This window comes from Leuciscus leuciscus (genome assembly GCF_965113295.1).
Source record: "Leuciscus leuciscus genome assembly, chromosome: 9".
NCBI lineage: Eukaryota > Metazoa > Chordata > Actinopteri > Cypriniformes > Leuciscidae > Leuciscus > Leuciscus leuciscus.
In genome coordinates this window covers 39,954,057-39,969,323 of record NC_138733.1, presented here as the reverse complement: position 1 = coordinate 39,969,323, position 15,267 = coordinate 39,954,057, and the positions used below count along the sequence as shown (strand labels likewise).

The 15,267-nt window shown below is 37.2% G+C and overlaps 1 protein-coding gene across 2 annotated transcripts in view; it reads right to left on the bottom strand.

Moving 5' to 3' along the window:
• Nucleotides 1–14,317, bottom strand: part of LOC309507035 (cytochrome P450 2C15-like) — a 32,443-nt gene extending 18,126 nt beyond the window's left edge. For both annotated transcript variants that reach the window (XM_082181117.1, XM_082181118.1), the window contains exons 1-10: nucleotides 14,150–14,317; nucleotides 13,292–13,381; nucleotides 12,830–12,992; nucleotides 12,591–12,740; nucleotides 12,308–12,468; nucleotides 12,036–12,212; nucleotides 11,780–11,921; nucleotides 1,297–1,446; nucleotides 1,036–1,196; nucleotides 81–257 (exon numbers count right to left, since the gene is read on the bottom strand). In XM_082181117.1, coding sequence (XP_082037243.1) covers nucleotides 81–257; nucleotides 1,036–1,196; nucleotides 1,297–1,446; nucleotides 11,780–11,921; nucleotides 12,036–12,212; nucleotides 12,308–12,468; nucleotides 12,591–12,740; nucleotides 12,830–12,992; nucleotides 13,292–13,381; nucleotides 14,150–14,221 — 1,443 coding nt within the window. In that variant the 5' untranslated portion in view covers nucleotides 14,222–14,317. The remainder of the gene's footprint in view (nucleotides 1–80; nucleotides 258–1,035; nucleotides 1,197–1,296; nucleotides 1,447–11,779; nucleotides 11,922–12,035; nucleotides 12,213–12,307; nucleotides 12,469–12,590; nucleotides 12,741–12,829; nucleotides 12,993–13,291; nucleotides 13,382–14,149) is intronic.
• Nucleotides 14,318–15,267: the final 950 nt, after the last annotated feature.

The following is a 15,267-nucleotide window of genomic DNA, read 5'->3' as shown; positions in this document are numbered from 1 at the left end:
TACTACTGTTGCTTTTTTGTGTCACACAGCAAAAAGACAATGACAAAAACTGATATACAATCATTGTAAACATTAGATACCTGATTTAATCTGTTAAGGAAGCAGTCAATAAAATCCTTTGGGTCATTGAAGTCTAAATTCTGCTCATGCTCCTTAACCTTATTCATAATGAAGGATCTGATGTTGTCTATCTCTCTTAAGATGGTGTTATGACTCCCTGGCAAGAGCTCCATTAGTCGAGGGAAGATGTTGCACAGCTGTTGAGAATGAGAAAATTGAGTTGTAATACATTTTTAAAAATGTATTTACACTACAGTATTTGACTCTCCTTATTTTAGGAGAGTCAAATAACACACTTCACTTATCAGGTGTGTTAGATAAGGGAGACAAAATGTGCAGAGATGGGACTGTTCCAGGACCTGGATTGGGAAACACTGGTTTAGAGAATAGCTTTAGCAATGCCAGGTTATGGGTTTGATGGTCTGGAAATGCACATGATAGTAACAAATTTGTATCTTGAATGAATTGCAAATCACTTTAGATAAAAGTGTCTGTCAAATGGACAAAAGTACATGTAAAGTTCAAACCTGCTGCAACTGTATATACATATATACAGTTGGACCAAGTGAACCGAACTACAAGTGTGAACACACCCTTACAAACAGTTTGTGCAACAATCTTGTGTTATTCATGTGAGAGCATAAGACTGACTGTTGATGAAGCTGCTCCTTATGAAGGGCATTTCAAATCAATCATACAGGGTTTAAATTTCGGTTTGGGTGCTGTCTGTCAAAATGTTAGGATTTTGACGATTGACCTGTGCTAGGGGAAAAAAAAAAGTTTAGAAGAGGTTTAGCTAAAGAGGTTTAGCTAATTTACTCTGTTCAATCTTTCCTCTTTTCTCTATCTTTTTATTTATGTTTCTTAAACATCAAGTTATTTGTTCCAGGGCACAGCTGCAGTGGTCCTAAACAGAATTTGAAATAATACTTTCCTGTTCTTTTAGTTCTCTTGTGTCCTGTCTCTTCTGCTTACCTGGCCCCAAGGGCTGCTGACAAAGCGCACAAGTCTGGAGAGGATCTGGAGCAAGTGCAGGAAGCTTTTGTCATCATAATCAAAGCGCTGCCCAAACACCAGGGAACAGATCACGTTGGACACAGCCCGGCTCAGGAAGAAGACTGGGTCGACTGGTTTAGCTGAAGGAGAAAACCTTGCCATTATAATTTTTAGCGCAGAACTGTCAACATATACAAATCCTAGTATATAATAAATGGAGTGTGTTCGTCAGTTCCTCACATCTGGTTTCTTCAAAACTCTTCAGCAAATGCTCGCTCTCTTCTTGAATCCACTGTTCCATTCTTTTACGGCCCATTCCAAAATCCCTCAGTGTGGTGAGAGTGAACCGCCTCAGTTGACGCCAGCGTTCACCATTACTGATGATCAGACCTACAAACATTTAATCTAGACTAAATTACTTCGAACTGATAGTATGTGTTTATAAAACAAAAGTAAACCAGCATCACTTGTACCATAGCCTTTCACAACTCTGTTTATAAAGGGAATCGGGGCTCTGGGTGCAAAGTCATCTGCCTGGTCCACTAGAGCCTCTTTCACGGTATCATAACCGACCAGAACCACCATTCTTTGAGGCCCAAGGTACACCGTCATCACAGGCCCATAGGTTTTGCTCCACTGTTGAGAAAACAGACTTTGCTATCACACACCAGTGCAAGGTTGGATAATTCATTACATTTACATTTATATAGTGCTTTTCTGGGTACTCAAAGCACTTTTACACTTTTATATCTCGTCAACCACCACCAAAGTGCGCCAGAACGCCCACCACACACCAGCTTATTGGTGGAGAGGAGACAGAGTGATTCCAGCTAACAGAGCTTTGTTACAAGAACTTTCACCAAATATTCAGTGTTGTCTCGGGGAACGTAAAAAATGTCCAGTTTTCTTGACGTTAGAGGAACGTGTTTTTGAAGGTAAGATGTTCCTTAAACATTCTTTCAACTTAATTTTGATTAACAATTAAACATTCTAGGAACGTTGATTTGAAGCATTCCAAGAACATAAAAATGTCCAGTTTCCTGAATGTTAATAGAATGTTATTGAAAGGTTAGTTATGATGTTCCTGAAACATTCTTTCAATCATCCAAACACCTGCTGTGAACAAGCACTGAAAGAAAGAGAAATAAGAACACAAACTACAACTTTCTTCAGCCACAGCCTTAGATGAAATCAACTGAAGATAAAATACATTAGATCTCTCAAGATCTCATCAGAGGAGGATTAAACAACTCCACAAACAGCATTACCAGCTTCACTTATTACTAACCAGACTGACTTTATTTATATCATACGTCTACAGAAGTTCTTATTGAGAACTAACAGAGATTTAGATGTTGATGAATGATTGGTTCATTTGACGTCACCATCATGGGAACGTTCTTATAAAAAAAATCTGTTAGCTGGGATAGAGCCAATCAGTATTTATGGGGATGATTAGGAGGCAATGATGGACAGAGGCCAATGTGTAAATTTGGCTAGGATGCCAGGGTTAAACCCCTACTCTTTTTCCAAAAGACATCCTGGGATTTTTAATGACCACAGAGAGTCGGGACCTCGGTTTAACGTCTCATTCGAAGGACTGGGACAGGTTCATTTTTGTAAATAGACTACTCTCTGATAACAACTAATACAATATTGTTTCTCCTCATTGTCCACTTAGGGTGGGGCTAATGTTGCTTTTGGTTCAGCAGACTTTGACGTTGCAGACATTAGAAGCATTTATGAGGACTTGCTCTGAAGCATTGCCGAATAACATGGAGCCCTAGATGAGATCAGACAAGACCCCGGACCAGTTGTATTTTGGCACACCTTTCTGCCTTGCTAGGAAAAAAAAGATAAAATATACAGAAAATATGTAATTCAATTAAACTATAAATCTAAAAAATATCAGTGATGTCATATATACGTTAATGGTATATTGGCATGATTGTCTCCATGAGTGATAAATATTACCAGTGTGAATATAAGAATTTGGAGAATTTTTCCCTGATCAGACCCCACATTAAAAAAAATATAATAATAATAATAATAAACTATTGAGTGTAGTAATAATAAAAAATAATAGCAACTGTATATCTCACAAGTCTTTATCGCTGTGCGACTACATCTATACACTTTTATGGTGCAGACAAAAGCCACCAAAGTTAGATGGAGCGGCACAATTCATTTTCAAAGACAGGATTGATTAGACTGCCAATCATATAGTAAAGTATATTTAATGTGTGCAGGGGCAGTGCCTTCTTCACTACCATTTTTCAGTTTGTACCCTGGTCATTGAGCACCACCTACAGCACACATTACAGTATGTCTCTCTTATGTGATTCCCCCTCATGTAGACCATATTCTAATGAATCATACAGTACAGTAAAAGCAACAGGTATAAATCACTAAGCATCTTGAGGTGTAAAATAATGTTAGCAAAGTTAAAATGATCAAAATTTCAAGTTAATTCATTAGTGCAGATGATTGCACTTTGCAGAACACCTGCCTAACACTGCAACGTCCTTACGATTGTGATTATGATACGTCTCACATGCTTCTATTTAAAACATTCAATTCAGACGCAAAGTCCTGCCGTCTCTCTTACCTTCATGAAGCTTTTAAAGGGTGCACTCTTGTCTATTATTGGCAAGTTTCCTATCAGTGGCAGTGCCAGCGGCCCTGGGGGCAAAGAACGTCCACTTGGCTTTCTTTTCCATCTGAATAATACCAGCACAGCCAAGACTAAAACCAGCACCAGTGAGCTAGAGAGTTCCATCCCTCGTCTCCAAAATGTTATGTTCAGTTCAGTTTTTTTCTTTAAATCTGTTTTTGCCAGTGGCTTTAAAGGTTTTTATATGCACAGTGGGCGTAGAGCAAGAAGGGGCAGGTTCAAGCCGCAATGGGACAGAGGTGAGGAATGTGAAATGCTTATACACATTAACCAGGGTGAACCCTAATATATCAGCAGGAATGAGAGAGTGGTTGGGGGTGTGATTAAAAAAACAAAAACAAACATTGTTTGTATACTATGGAAGGCAGGAACAATACATAGCCTACAATGCTAACTATCAAGTCGTTCCCTGAATCATGATTTAATTTCAGATCGTATTCATTAATATTAATGTAGAATATACAAACCTTATATTACTGTGATTGTACTAACATCCCTCTCCTATCCCTCATGCCTCAAGTTACTGAAAGTTCACTAAGATATAATGTAACTTGTGAAATCATTATTTGGCATCATTTTAAATGTCTCAGTGTGACTGGATAAAACGGTCTCAATTTCACAGCACTAGAATAGATCATGACAACAGTTTTTCTCAGTTGCTTTAGTACATTTCTTGAATCACAATTCTTGTACAAACAGCACCACACAATGGATTATCTGCAAATGCCTGTAATTTGCCTAAAACCCTTAGTTCATCTCTAAACTCAGTATTTATGTCAATGAACATATCAGTGCTATCAGAATGAAAAGTCCTTGTGTCATTGTTCACACAAACAAGATAGTCAAAATGCTTAGTCATGCTATCAAAACGACAGTGTACTCTGTATTACCTGATGTAAACTATACGATTTTGATGACAATGATTGAAAATGCACAAGACTGCACTTAGTCAAGTCACCCTTATGGAACCAAAATATATGGGAATATACTGCAAAATATAATGCAATATATTACATAATACATTTCCATATATGGGAAACTAGTGCTTATATTTTTCAATATACTGCAATATATGCATTGACCATGTATGGCTATATATTAATACATATAAAATATTTATAAATGAAGACAAAAATAGCATTACATGCAATATTCACAAAGTTTTATCGTTTATTGTGTACATATATTGCACATACATGTTCCCATATAAATGTGAATGTAAGTTCAATTTGCATATGCAATGGAAATGTTAAAATTAAGTGTTATTTAATGTGTTTTGCTCAATATTAATATAGGGGGAGATCTGTTTGTGTTTAATGTTCTATTATTTTGGAATTTAAAAGGTTTTCTGGTATGTCTGAGTTTTTTAGGTTACCATTGTGCTGAAGAGTTAAGCCTGTGGTTCAGTGGATGATTGGCCAAATACCATTAAGACTATAATAACTATATTTTAAAAGTAATGGCAGTGCACTTGTCTGTATGATGATAGTCTCTTGGCTAAATACTTTGGTACATGCAGTTGTACTTTTGTTAACTAGCTTGAAAATATTAAACATTTATGATGTAAATATTAAAAAATTAAAAAATAAATATATTTCATACATTATGATATATTTTGTCACATATGTTTCAATATATGAAAAGAGGCAATTCCTTTTGTATTACTCAATATATTGTAATATATTAAAGAGAAAAAATATATTATTATAACTCATTTTAGTAAAATAATAATAATAATAATAATTCTGGAATCACCCCTGATCAGCAGACAGGTGCAAGTATGCATGCAGTAGTGCAGATATTAGGCTCAATATATTGTAATATATTAAAGAGAAAAAATATATTATTATAACTAATTTTAGTAAAATAATAATAATAATTATTATTATTCAGCAGCATAAAGTTTACAAAGTAATATGTCCTGCTGAGGAGGATGATGACGAGCAGGAGACATGCACTGAATATACAGACATTTTCTTTCTTACACACCAGCCCGAATTTCAGTATGAACTCATATTATGGATTTAAATCCTATTATGGATTTTTGAAAATGACCTTTCATGTAGTGAGTAACATAGCTTTAAGTGAATGAAAACATCCTGCAAAGTTTTAAATCTGAAAGTGCACCGTGTATAAAGTTATTGTCTTTCGAAAGTACGAATCGACTCTGAGTCAATGACGTTGTGACGTCAAGACGAAACATTCGCATATTGCCCGCCCACTTATTGCGTGCGCACTCGCGCAGACACCAGAGAAAACTTGAACCTCAAACCAGCAGCTGATTACTGTGGATACTGGACAGCATCATGTCGAGAAGACGCTGTGCTCTGCAATGTGAAGGTAAAGCCAGTTTTTTTTTTCACTGCCCAAGGACAAGCATGTGAAGAATCAGTGGTTAAAGTTAATCTTTACCATGATATCACAGCAGTATAATCCTAAACTTTTGCTGTTTTCCCTTTATTTCACTGACGACTGCTTCTCAAATCTCAGAGTTCAATGCAGGATTCGCAAACCGCTTGCTCTTGAAAGATGGTGTTCAAAAAACGTAGTTTTGAGTTTTATATTGTGTAGGTCTCCTGCTAACTGGCTAACTCACGTTATCACTGTCTTACTGAAATACTTCTGCTTATCAGTTCTGAGCCACTATTACCTAAAACTGTGTCTATTAATGCAGATTGACTGTTGTTCTCGTTTGAGGAAAGATTAAGCATGGAGCAAGATTTGTTTTACCAACGTTTATGTTACATCAGTCATTCATGCTAGAACTCGGCTAATGTATGCACTGTTATTAATACAGTTTCCACATGTTCACCGCAATAAATTAGTAAAATACTCTGTAAATAAATACAGATACACATAAAAAAAATCGGTTTGTTGATGGACATGCACTTGTTGATGCTGATGGTGAGGAATTACAGTTGCAACATCCCATAATGTACCTCTCGTTAAATGGTAAAATCGATGTCATTGTTCGTTACTGTGTTTAGTTTACGGTGTAGGAAGCCTCAGGACAATCAGAGCTAACGTTGTTAAGGCAATGGGCGTTTTTGACGCGCGCTGTACACGGTAGACCAATCACAACAGACTGAGCTGTCTGGCCAATCAGAGCAGAGTAGCTCGTGGAAAGGAGGGATTTAGAGGGATTGATTCATCTGACGAGTTGTTTGAGAATCATTGAAAATGTGGTGATGTGCAAATGTATATTATGAGAAAATGAAATGTTTTTTTTTACCTTTGATGCATGTAAACCTGTTGTAGGAGACTCCAAAACAACATTAGGAAACTTTAAAATAGCATAATAGGGGCACTTTAAAAGTACCATTTCGGCAACGAGAACGATGCTGAGCCAAAAGAAGATAAAGTTGTGTTCTGGCGACTGGTGTGTTTATTGAACCAATCAGATAAGAGTCAATCGAGAGTCAGCGAGAAGCTCATTTGATTGGCTACATGAAGAAGGTGGACCCGCCCTCCTCTACGCGCTTGCAAAACTCAATGAGTGAGAGAATCGTGCCAAAACTGTAAGCGCAGCTAAAAGAAAGAAACAACTGTACAAATCAGGTGATTTTGGGAACTTTTATGCCCCATGTAGGGAGACCGGGGATGGTTGTAACATTTTTTACCTTTCTGTCTATATCTTGGAGCACTTTTAAGCCAGTGTGTTCAAAATGTGATTCAAACTAGTTACAAGTGTCTGCTGTCAAATGGCATAGCTATTATCTTTGCAACACAAACAGAAAATGCATGGTTTAGTTTCAAACACGAGGAGTGAAATGTTACAATTCACCCTATAGTCTGGGTTAGTTGTAACATACCCTGGGGTGAGATGTACAGTAGCATTATGATATTCACCGGGGTGATATGTAACATAATGAAATAAGGATTTTGACCCAAAAATTTTGATTTTGAAAGCTTTTTATTCAACACTGACTTTTCAATATAACTGATGTGTGTGTCCGTGTATGTGTCCCTCTCATTCTCAGTGTGTTTGTCACTCTCAGTCATTGTAATTGACCATTATAATTTGAACTTGAACACAAACACTGTTTGTGTGTAAGCATGTTTGATTCTGTGAGTCATAGTATTGGCCATAATAAAATATAACATTGTGTGTGTGTGTGTGTGTGTGTGTGTGTGTGTGTGTGTGTGTGTTTGTTTGTTTGTTAAAGTGTGTTACTCTCAGTCATAGTAATTGACCATAATAAAATTAAGTTGAACACTTGAACATTGTGTTTGTGTAAGCACGTTTGTTACTGTCAGTTATAGTATTGGCCATAATAAAATTTAAATTTGAACGTGTGTGTGTGTGTGTGTGTGTGTGTGTGTGTGTGTGTGTGTGTGTGTGTGTGTGTGTGTGTGTGTGTGTGTAAGGTTAGGGTTAGGTTGTAACGTTTCATTGTTGTTACAACTAACCCCGAGTCATGTAGCCATGAACATGAGCACTAACAACTTGCATGGAAAATATCTACACAGACACACAATAAACATAATTTCAATTTGATGAGTTTAACTATAAAGCAGAAATTCCCATAGCAAAAATAAACAAAGAAAAAAAGTTACTTTCATATCTCAAAATAGTTTTTATTCCATTCTAACATCTGCTGTGTTTGCCACAGGGCTCTACTTTATCACATGTGGAATGAGGACTAAACTGAGCATGTGTTAAGTGAATCAGGTGATTTGTAACTAGTTCCTGATTGGACAGATTGGAATTGTTACAACTGATCTGTGTTACAACCATCCCCGGTCTCCCCCTACACAAGTGATTTAGACATTTGCAACAGTTTATTTTTTACACAAAGGTTGGTTTTACGAGATCAGTCTGTTTTGCAGTTCCTGACTGTTGTTTTTGCTTGCAAATTGCTGTTCACAGGCTTGCAGTGCTTTTGGCCGTATTTGTGTGGAAAAAATGTGCCAAAAAGTCGGAAGAATACAGATCATATTTATTTTGCGTAAGCATGAAGCTGCAGTTTCATAATACATGTATTACACTTACGAATAACAGTAAAATGTTGCAAATATCTTTTTCTTACACTTTACACCTTTACAAATCTTTTCTTGCACGTGCAAATTTAATTTACGCTTGCAATCTTATGTACACTTTTTTCAAATCATATTACATCATATTACCTTCATAGAGTTCCCTTTCGAAAGGGAGTACATCAGGGGAACCACTGCACTATAGTGCATTCATGTAAGAATTAATGATTTTATTTTACATTAATGCTTTTTATTTTACATTACATTAATGCTTTTCAGATTTATGGTGGTAATTTTGACAAAATAGGCTCATCAAAAAATCGTATATGCAAAAGATATATCCTTGGATCAATTTGTACTCTGTGCTTATTATGGCCACTCTCTCTCCATATATACTGTATATCCACATTCTTGTAAAATGAGACAAATAGCAATATCCATGTTGTTCAGCGGGGGGAGGCAATGAGCTCATAGAATCGAGGCATGTTGGCAAAGCTGCTGAGTTCAGGACTGGGGTCTATGCCATCTGGACCCTTTGGACTACTGAAGCTGAACTTCTGAAGCAGAGACACGATGAACAGAAAGAGCTCCATACGCGCCAGAGACTCACCCACACAAGCACGTTTACCTGCAGAGATGCAAGACCAAATACAATTATTCACGTTATTTATGAAATACATTTTAGTATCACAATTTGGAGCTTAAAATTTAAAGCTATTCTCTGATTATATTGGTAAAACTTGATTTAAAAGGTGGAAAATAAATTCATGCATGGTTTTTCATGCTGTGAGTGACTGTGTGGCCCTGGTAAATCCTAGTTTGTCAGGACAATATCTGATTTTTTGGTCCCCATGAGGAAATAAGCTTATAAATAATACAGGATGATGTTTTTTTGAAAATGTAAAAATGCAGAAAGTGTTGTGTGATGGGTGGGTTTAGGGGTAGAGTTAGTGTTAGTGTTAGCGGAGAGAATATACAGTTTGGACAGTATAGAAACCATTCTGATATCGATAGTCCCCACAAAGATAGTAAACCAAACGTGTGTGTGTGTGTGTGTGTGTGTGTGTGTGTGTGTGTGTGTGTGTGTTTGTACTGAAATGTAGATAGGGAGTGCACTCAGTCCCACAATTTCAAACTCATTTGCAAAGCTAGAAAGATAACTTTGATTAACTCTGGATTGACATGAGAGACTTTACAGAGTTTACCTGCAGAAAAAGGGAAAAAGGCTGGATTCTTTTTAAAGTTGCCATTGGCATCCAGAAAGTGCTCTGGGTTAAATGTCCAAGGGGTTTCCCACTGTACCTCATCCCTGAGGACAGAGTGCAGCATGGGAAGAATTACTGTGTCCTGGGGAAATAAAATAAATTCAAAATTACACAAAATGATGTTTTATTAACAAAGTTCGGGAGGAGCAGGTTCAGATAATTAACCAAATTATGCACAGCTGGAGATTAATCAGTAATCAACTCAATGACAGAGTATAAATTCACAGCAGACCTATCTCTGTTCATTGAAAGTTTGTCAGCATCCCTCCTCCACCCCATCTCCTCACTTCCAGTTCCATCTACACTTACCAACTGGGGGGAGTACTCTGGGTTCGGGCCTAACTCCGAGCTCGGAGCCCTCCCCCCCCGGACAGCACGCCAAATACGCATAAACTTATTGTACTAATTATATGTAGATGTGAACTCGTGAAACACCCAGATTCAACACAATACACCAACTAGAGATTATTGGGAAATATTTTATGCATTTTCACAAATCTAGTAATTTCCAAGATAAGAGGAGATGACCATTGTATGTGTTCATTGTTACCTTTGGTATTACGTAACCTCTGAACGAGATGTCATGCATGGCATAATGGGGAACACTTAGTGGGGCAATGTCCATGTACCGTTGTACTTCATGAATCACAGCGTCAGTGAAAGGAAGGGACTTCCTGTCATCCATTGTAGGGACCCTGTTCTGTCCAATAACTCGATCAATCTCCCTCTGAATTTGCTCTAGATCAAATACACCAAATATTAATTGATTAAAATGATATATGATCAATAATTTAAAAAAATGATAACAAAATAATTTTAAAAAACAAGACAGAAAGCAAATAATATAAGTACAGAATACTATCGCAGCTACACCGTGTCTACACCAGACGAGAGCGGCGCGACAAAAACACATAGAACCCATTATAATCAGTGATGCTGTCTACACTGGATGCGATACATCACAACAAATTTGCCACGGTAAACTGATGCCCCTTTCTATTTCTGACGTACTTTAAGCGCTCACGCTACTTCTGATATGAAGAACAAATGGATTTTCAATGGTCACGTTGTCACATCCGGTGTGGACAGCTTGTAGCTGTTGCGACGTGACAACGATCGAGTGCGGGGTGTACACTCAGTGTTAGGCTAAAAATGTATTTCTTGTGTTAGTCCTGACCCCTGTAAAGCTAAAATCACACTACAAATGCAAGCCTTTTTTCTCTCTGATATTTTAGACAAGAAGTGGAATCATGTACTTGTATTTTTATTATGTATTTGATAATGTTAATGTTTTTTTTTTCTCTCTCTACTTTTTTCTGACGTTCTGTCAAGGGTCTACAGATGAAAAATAGCCTTTTGGGCAAATCTACGCACATATACAGCCATGTTTATTAATGTGCACTGCCCTTGTAAACAAAGTCCAACACTCTTGTAGTATGCATATCCGTGAAAAATTATGATACAATATATTTCAGACTTGTTTAAACTTGTTTTATGAATTATTCTTCATGTGTGTGCACTGTACTGACAAGCGAAAAAGTAGCAATGAATAACAGTGAAACTATGAGACTTTGATAGTGAAAGAGTGCATTAGAAAACAAGACAATGGGAAGTGGTAGCAAAAAATAAAACAAACATCTGTCTTAGTAAACACTGTCTTATCTATATTTTTGTGTTGTGTGTGCACAAACACAACACAAAATGAGACAGTGTGTCTTTAAGTGAGTAGAACAGTGATTCTCAGTCTTGTAGTGTGCACTTAGCTTAACAGCAAGTTAAGGAGGGCGATTAGGGATATCTTACATACCCTGTATGTAGGGGTGCTTGATCATCATCATCAGGGCATATCTGATAGTTGTGCTTGTGGTCTCTGTCCCAGCTACAAACAGATTTACAACAGTCGCCAACATGTTTTCCTTGTGGAATTCTGTGTCAGGATTGTGTTTCTCCTGCCGTAGCACACAAAGAAACAGAACAGGAATTGTATACATTGTCTAAGTAAATGCTGAACAATGTGTTTATTGAAGAGATAAGAGAAAAGAAAAGAAACAACCTTTCTGTACCTGTTTGAGTCTGATAAGGAAGCAGTCAATAAAGTCCTTCGGGTCACTGAAGTCCAAATTCTGCTCATGCTCCGTGATTTTTGTCATAATGAAGGCTTTGATGTCATCTACCTCTCTAAACATGGTATGATGACTACCAGGCAATAACTGCATTAGTTTAGGGAAGATGTTGTACAGCTGTTGGGGTTGAGAAGATAGTTAAGAAGACATTCACACAGGACATGGTCTTTGCATACAAAAACAGAATGCCCACTTTTGAAACTTCTGCTCACCTGGCTCCAAGGGCTGCTGACAAAGCGCACAAGTCTGGAGAGGATCTGGAGCAAGTGCAGAAAGCTTTTGTCATCATAATCAAAGCGCTGCCCAAACACCAGGGAACAGATCACGTTGGACACAGCCCGGCTCAGGAAGATGGTTGGGTCCACTGGTGTCGCTAAAGGAGAAAAACTTTTTAGCATACAACTCTCACAGCTGTGAGTGCAGAACACTCAATGTATACCACTGCACTTGTACTGAACTCACAGGATGCAAATGTCAAATGCTCTCTTTCCTTACATTTTGTTTCTTCAAAACTGTTCAGCAAATGCCTGCTCTCTTCTTGAATCCACTGTTCCATTCGTTTGCGTCCCATTCCAAAATCCCTCAGTGTGGTGAGAGTGAACCGCCTCAGTTGAAGCCAACGATCTCCATTACTGATGGTCAAACCTACAAACATTTTAGAGAGATCGAAATCTACACTGAACTACATTAAACTGACAACATCTGTCTTTGACAACAATAAACAATAATCTCACCGTAGCCTCTCAGAATTGTGTCCAGAAAGGGAACGGGGGCTCTGCCTTTGAAGTCATCTGCCTGGTCCACCAGAGCCTCTTTCACTGTCTCATAACCGACCAGAACCACCGTTCTTTGGGGTCCAAGGTACACCGTCATCACAGACCCATAGGTTTTACTCCACTGTTGGGAGAATAGAATTTACTGTTACACACCAGTGCAAACTCATCAGGTGTTTCTGCGAATTTCATGTAATTTGCTAAACTAAAACCAATGTTTCACAAACAACAATGAAATCTCTCTATGGTATTTTTATTCATCAAAGGCAACTGCATTGTGATGCACTGGTAAACATCTGCACAATTTTCAAATGTAATGCCTTACAGTACCCTGCAATTCATGTGGTCATATTTGAACAATACCCTGCAATTCATGTGGTCATATTTGAAGCATAACATTCAGAAGAACATGATCCTGCTTACCTTCATGAAGCTTTTAAAGGGTGCACGCTTGTCCATTATAAACAAGTTCCCAATCAGTGGCAGTGCCAGCGGCCCTGGGGGCAAAGAACCCTTATGAAAAGAAAATATATTTCCCCAATATATGAATGATCAATATATTAAATGGTTTAACAGTATATTTGAAAATATACAGAATAATATATTGTTAATGTATTATTCACTATGTTGAATAATACATAAGGAATTGCCGCTTTTCATATATTGAAAAATATGTGACAATGCTAATATATCATAATGTATGTAATTTTATATTCAGTAATACAGTATAATATATAGATGCATATGTGATTAGATATGGTACTGCATGTGTAATATATTGCAGATACATTTACTCATGCAAAATTTTATAATTATTTGCTTTATAAATATTTCATATTTTTAAGCTAGTTAACAAAAGCATATGCACACCTGCATGTACTAAAGCATTTATTCAAGAGACTATCACTGTACTGAGGAGTGTACTGCTATTCTTAATGGTCTTTGGCCAATCATCAACCGAACCACAGGCTTTACTCTTCAGCACAACGGTAACCCCAAAAACTGTGAATGTGTGTGTATCTATGTGTGAACATACATTCACATTTATATAGGAACATGTATTGGCAGTGTACACAATAAAGAATACAACTTTATGAATATTACATGTAATGGTATGTTTGTATTAATATATAGCCATACATGGTCAATGCATATATTGCAGTATATTCAAAAATATAAGCACTAGTTTCCCATTTATGGAAATGTATTATGTAATCTATCGCATTATATTTTGCCGTATATTCCCATATATTTTTGTTCCTTAAAGGAAAGTCCACTCGCCTTTCTTTTCCATTTCACCAACACCAACACAGCCAAGACTAAAACCAACACCAATGAGCCAAATAGTTCCATCCCTTTTCTCCAAAATGTTCCTTACAGCCGACTAGCCCAGTTTATATCTTTCTATGTCCTTCTCTCAGTTTCATGTTCTATATAAAGTGGGACAGAGCAATAAGAGGTGGTTCCAGTATGAGTGGGACAGAGGTGAAACATTGTGCACTTTAATCAGAGCGCACCATAGATCTTTCTCATTGGTCGCTTATGCTGTGTGTTTGTTTTTTCCATTTATTCTTATGTGCACTGTAAAAAGTGAACATGTGCAGTTGTTGCTTTAAGGAGGTATTTTGGTAACACTTTACAATAAGGTTCATTAGTTAACATTAGCTAATGTTTTAACTATGAACTAACCATGAGAAATACATGTGTTATTGTATTTATTAATATTTGTTAATGTTTTATTTGTTAATAAAATTGTTCATTGTTTGTTCATGTTAGTTCACAGTGCATTAATTAATGTTAACAAGATTTTAATCAAGTATTAGTAAAAGTTGAAATTAACATTAACAAATATAAATAAATTATGTATAAGTGCAGTTCATTATTAGTTCATGCAAACTAATCCCACATAGCAACATTGTGACGGCCCACATCTGGCACATGTGGAAAGATGATCTGGCCCACATGCAGTGTGGAATGACGGCCCTTGGGTGGATCACTCCTGTTTGCCAGATCTGGGCCACAAGCAGGCCATAGCAATGCCACATGTCAGCCAAGAGCAAAGAAATAAACCAGAACTGGACCTTATCTTAGTCATGACGCCGTAAACAGCTATATAGGATTAAAGCCACATTGAATCTGAAGTAGCGTCATGGAGAAGTTATGCATATGCCACCAGAGAGATGTCTATTCCTTTTTTTCTTTCTTTTTTTTTTACATATGCATGGGTGAATTGTTCGCAATATGTTCCGTAACAAGAATTTAGAAAGTAGCTAGGATGTATTTCATTTTGCGCAGGCAAAGTTCGTTTTTTACCAAATGAGTGTGTGTGTGTGTGTGTGTGTGTGTGTGTGTGTGTGTGTGTGTGTGTGTGTGTGTGTGTGTGTGTGTGTGTGTGTGTG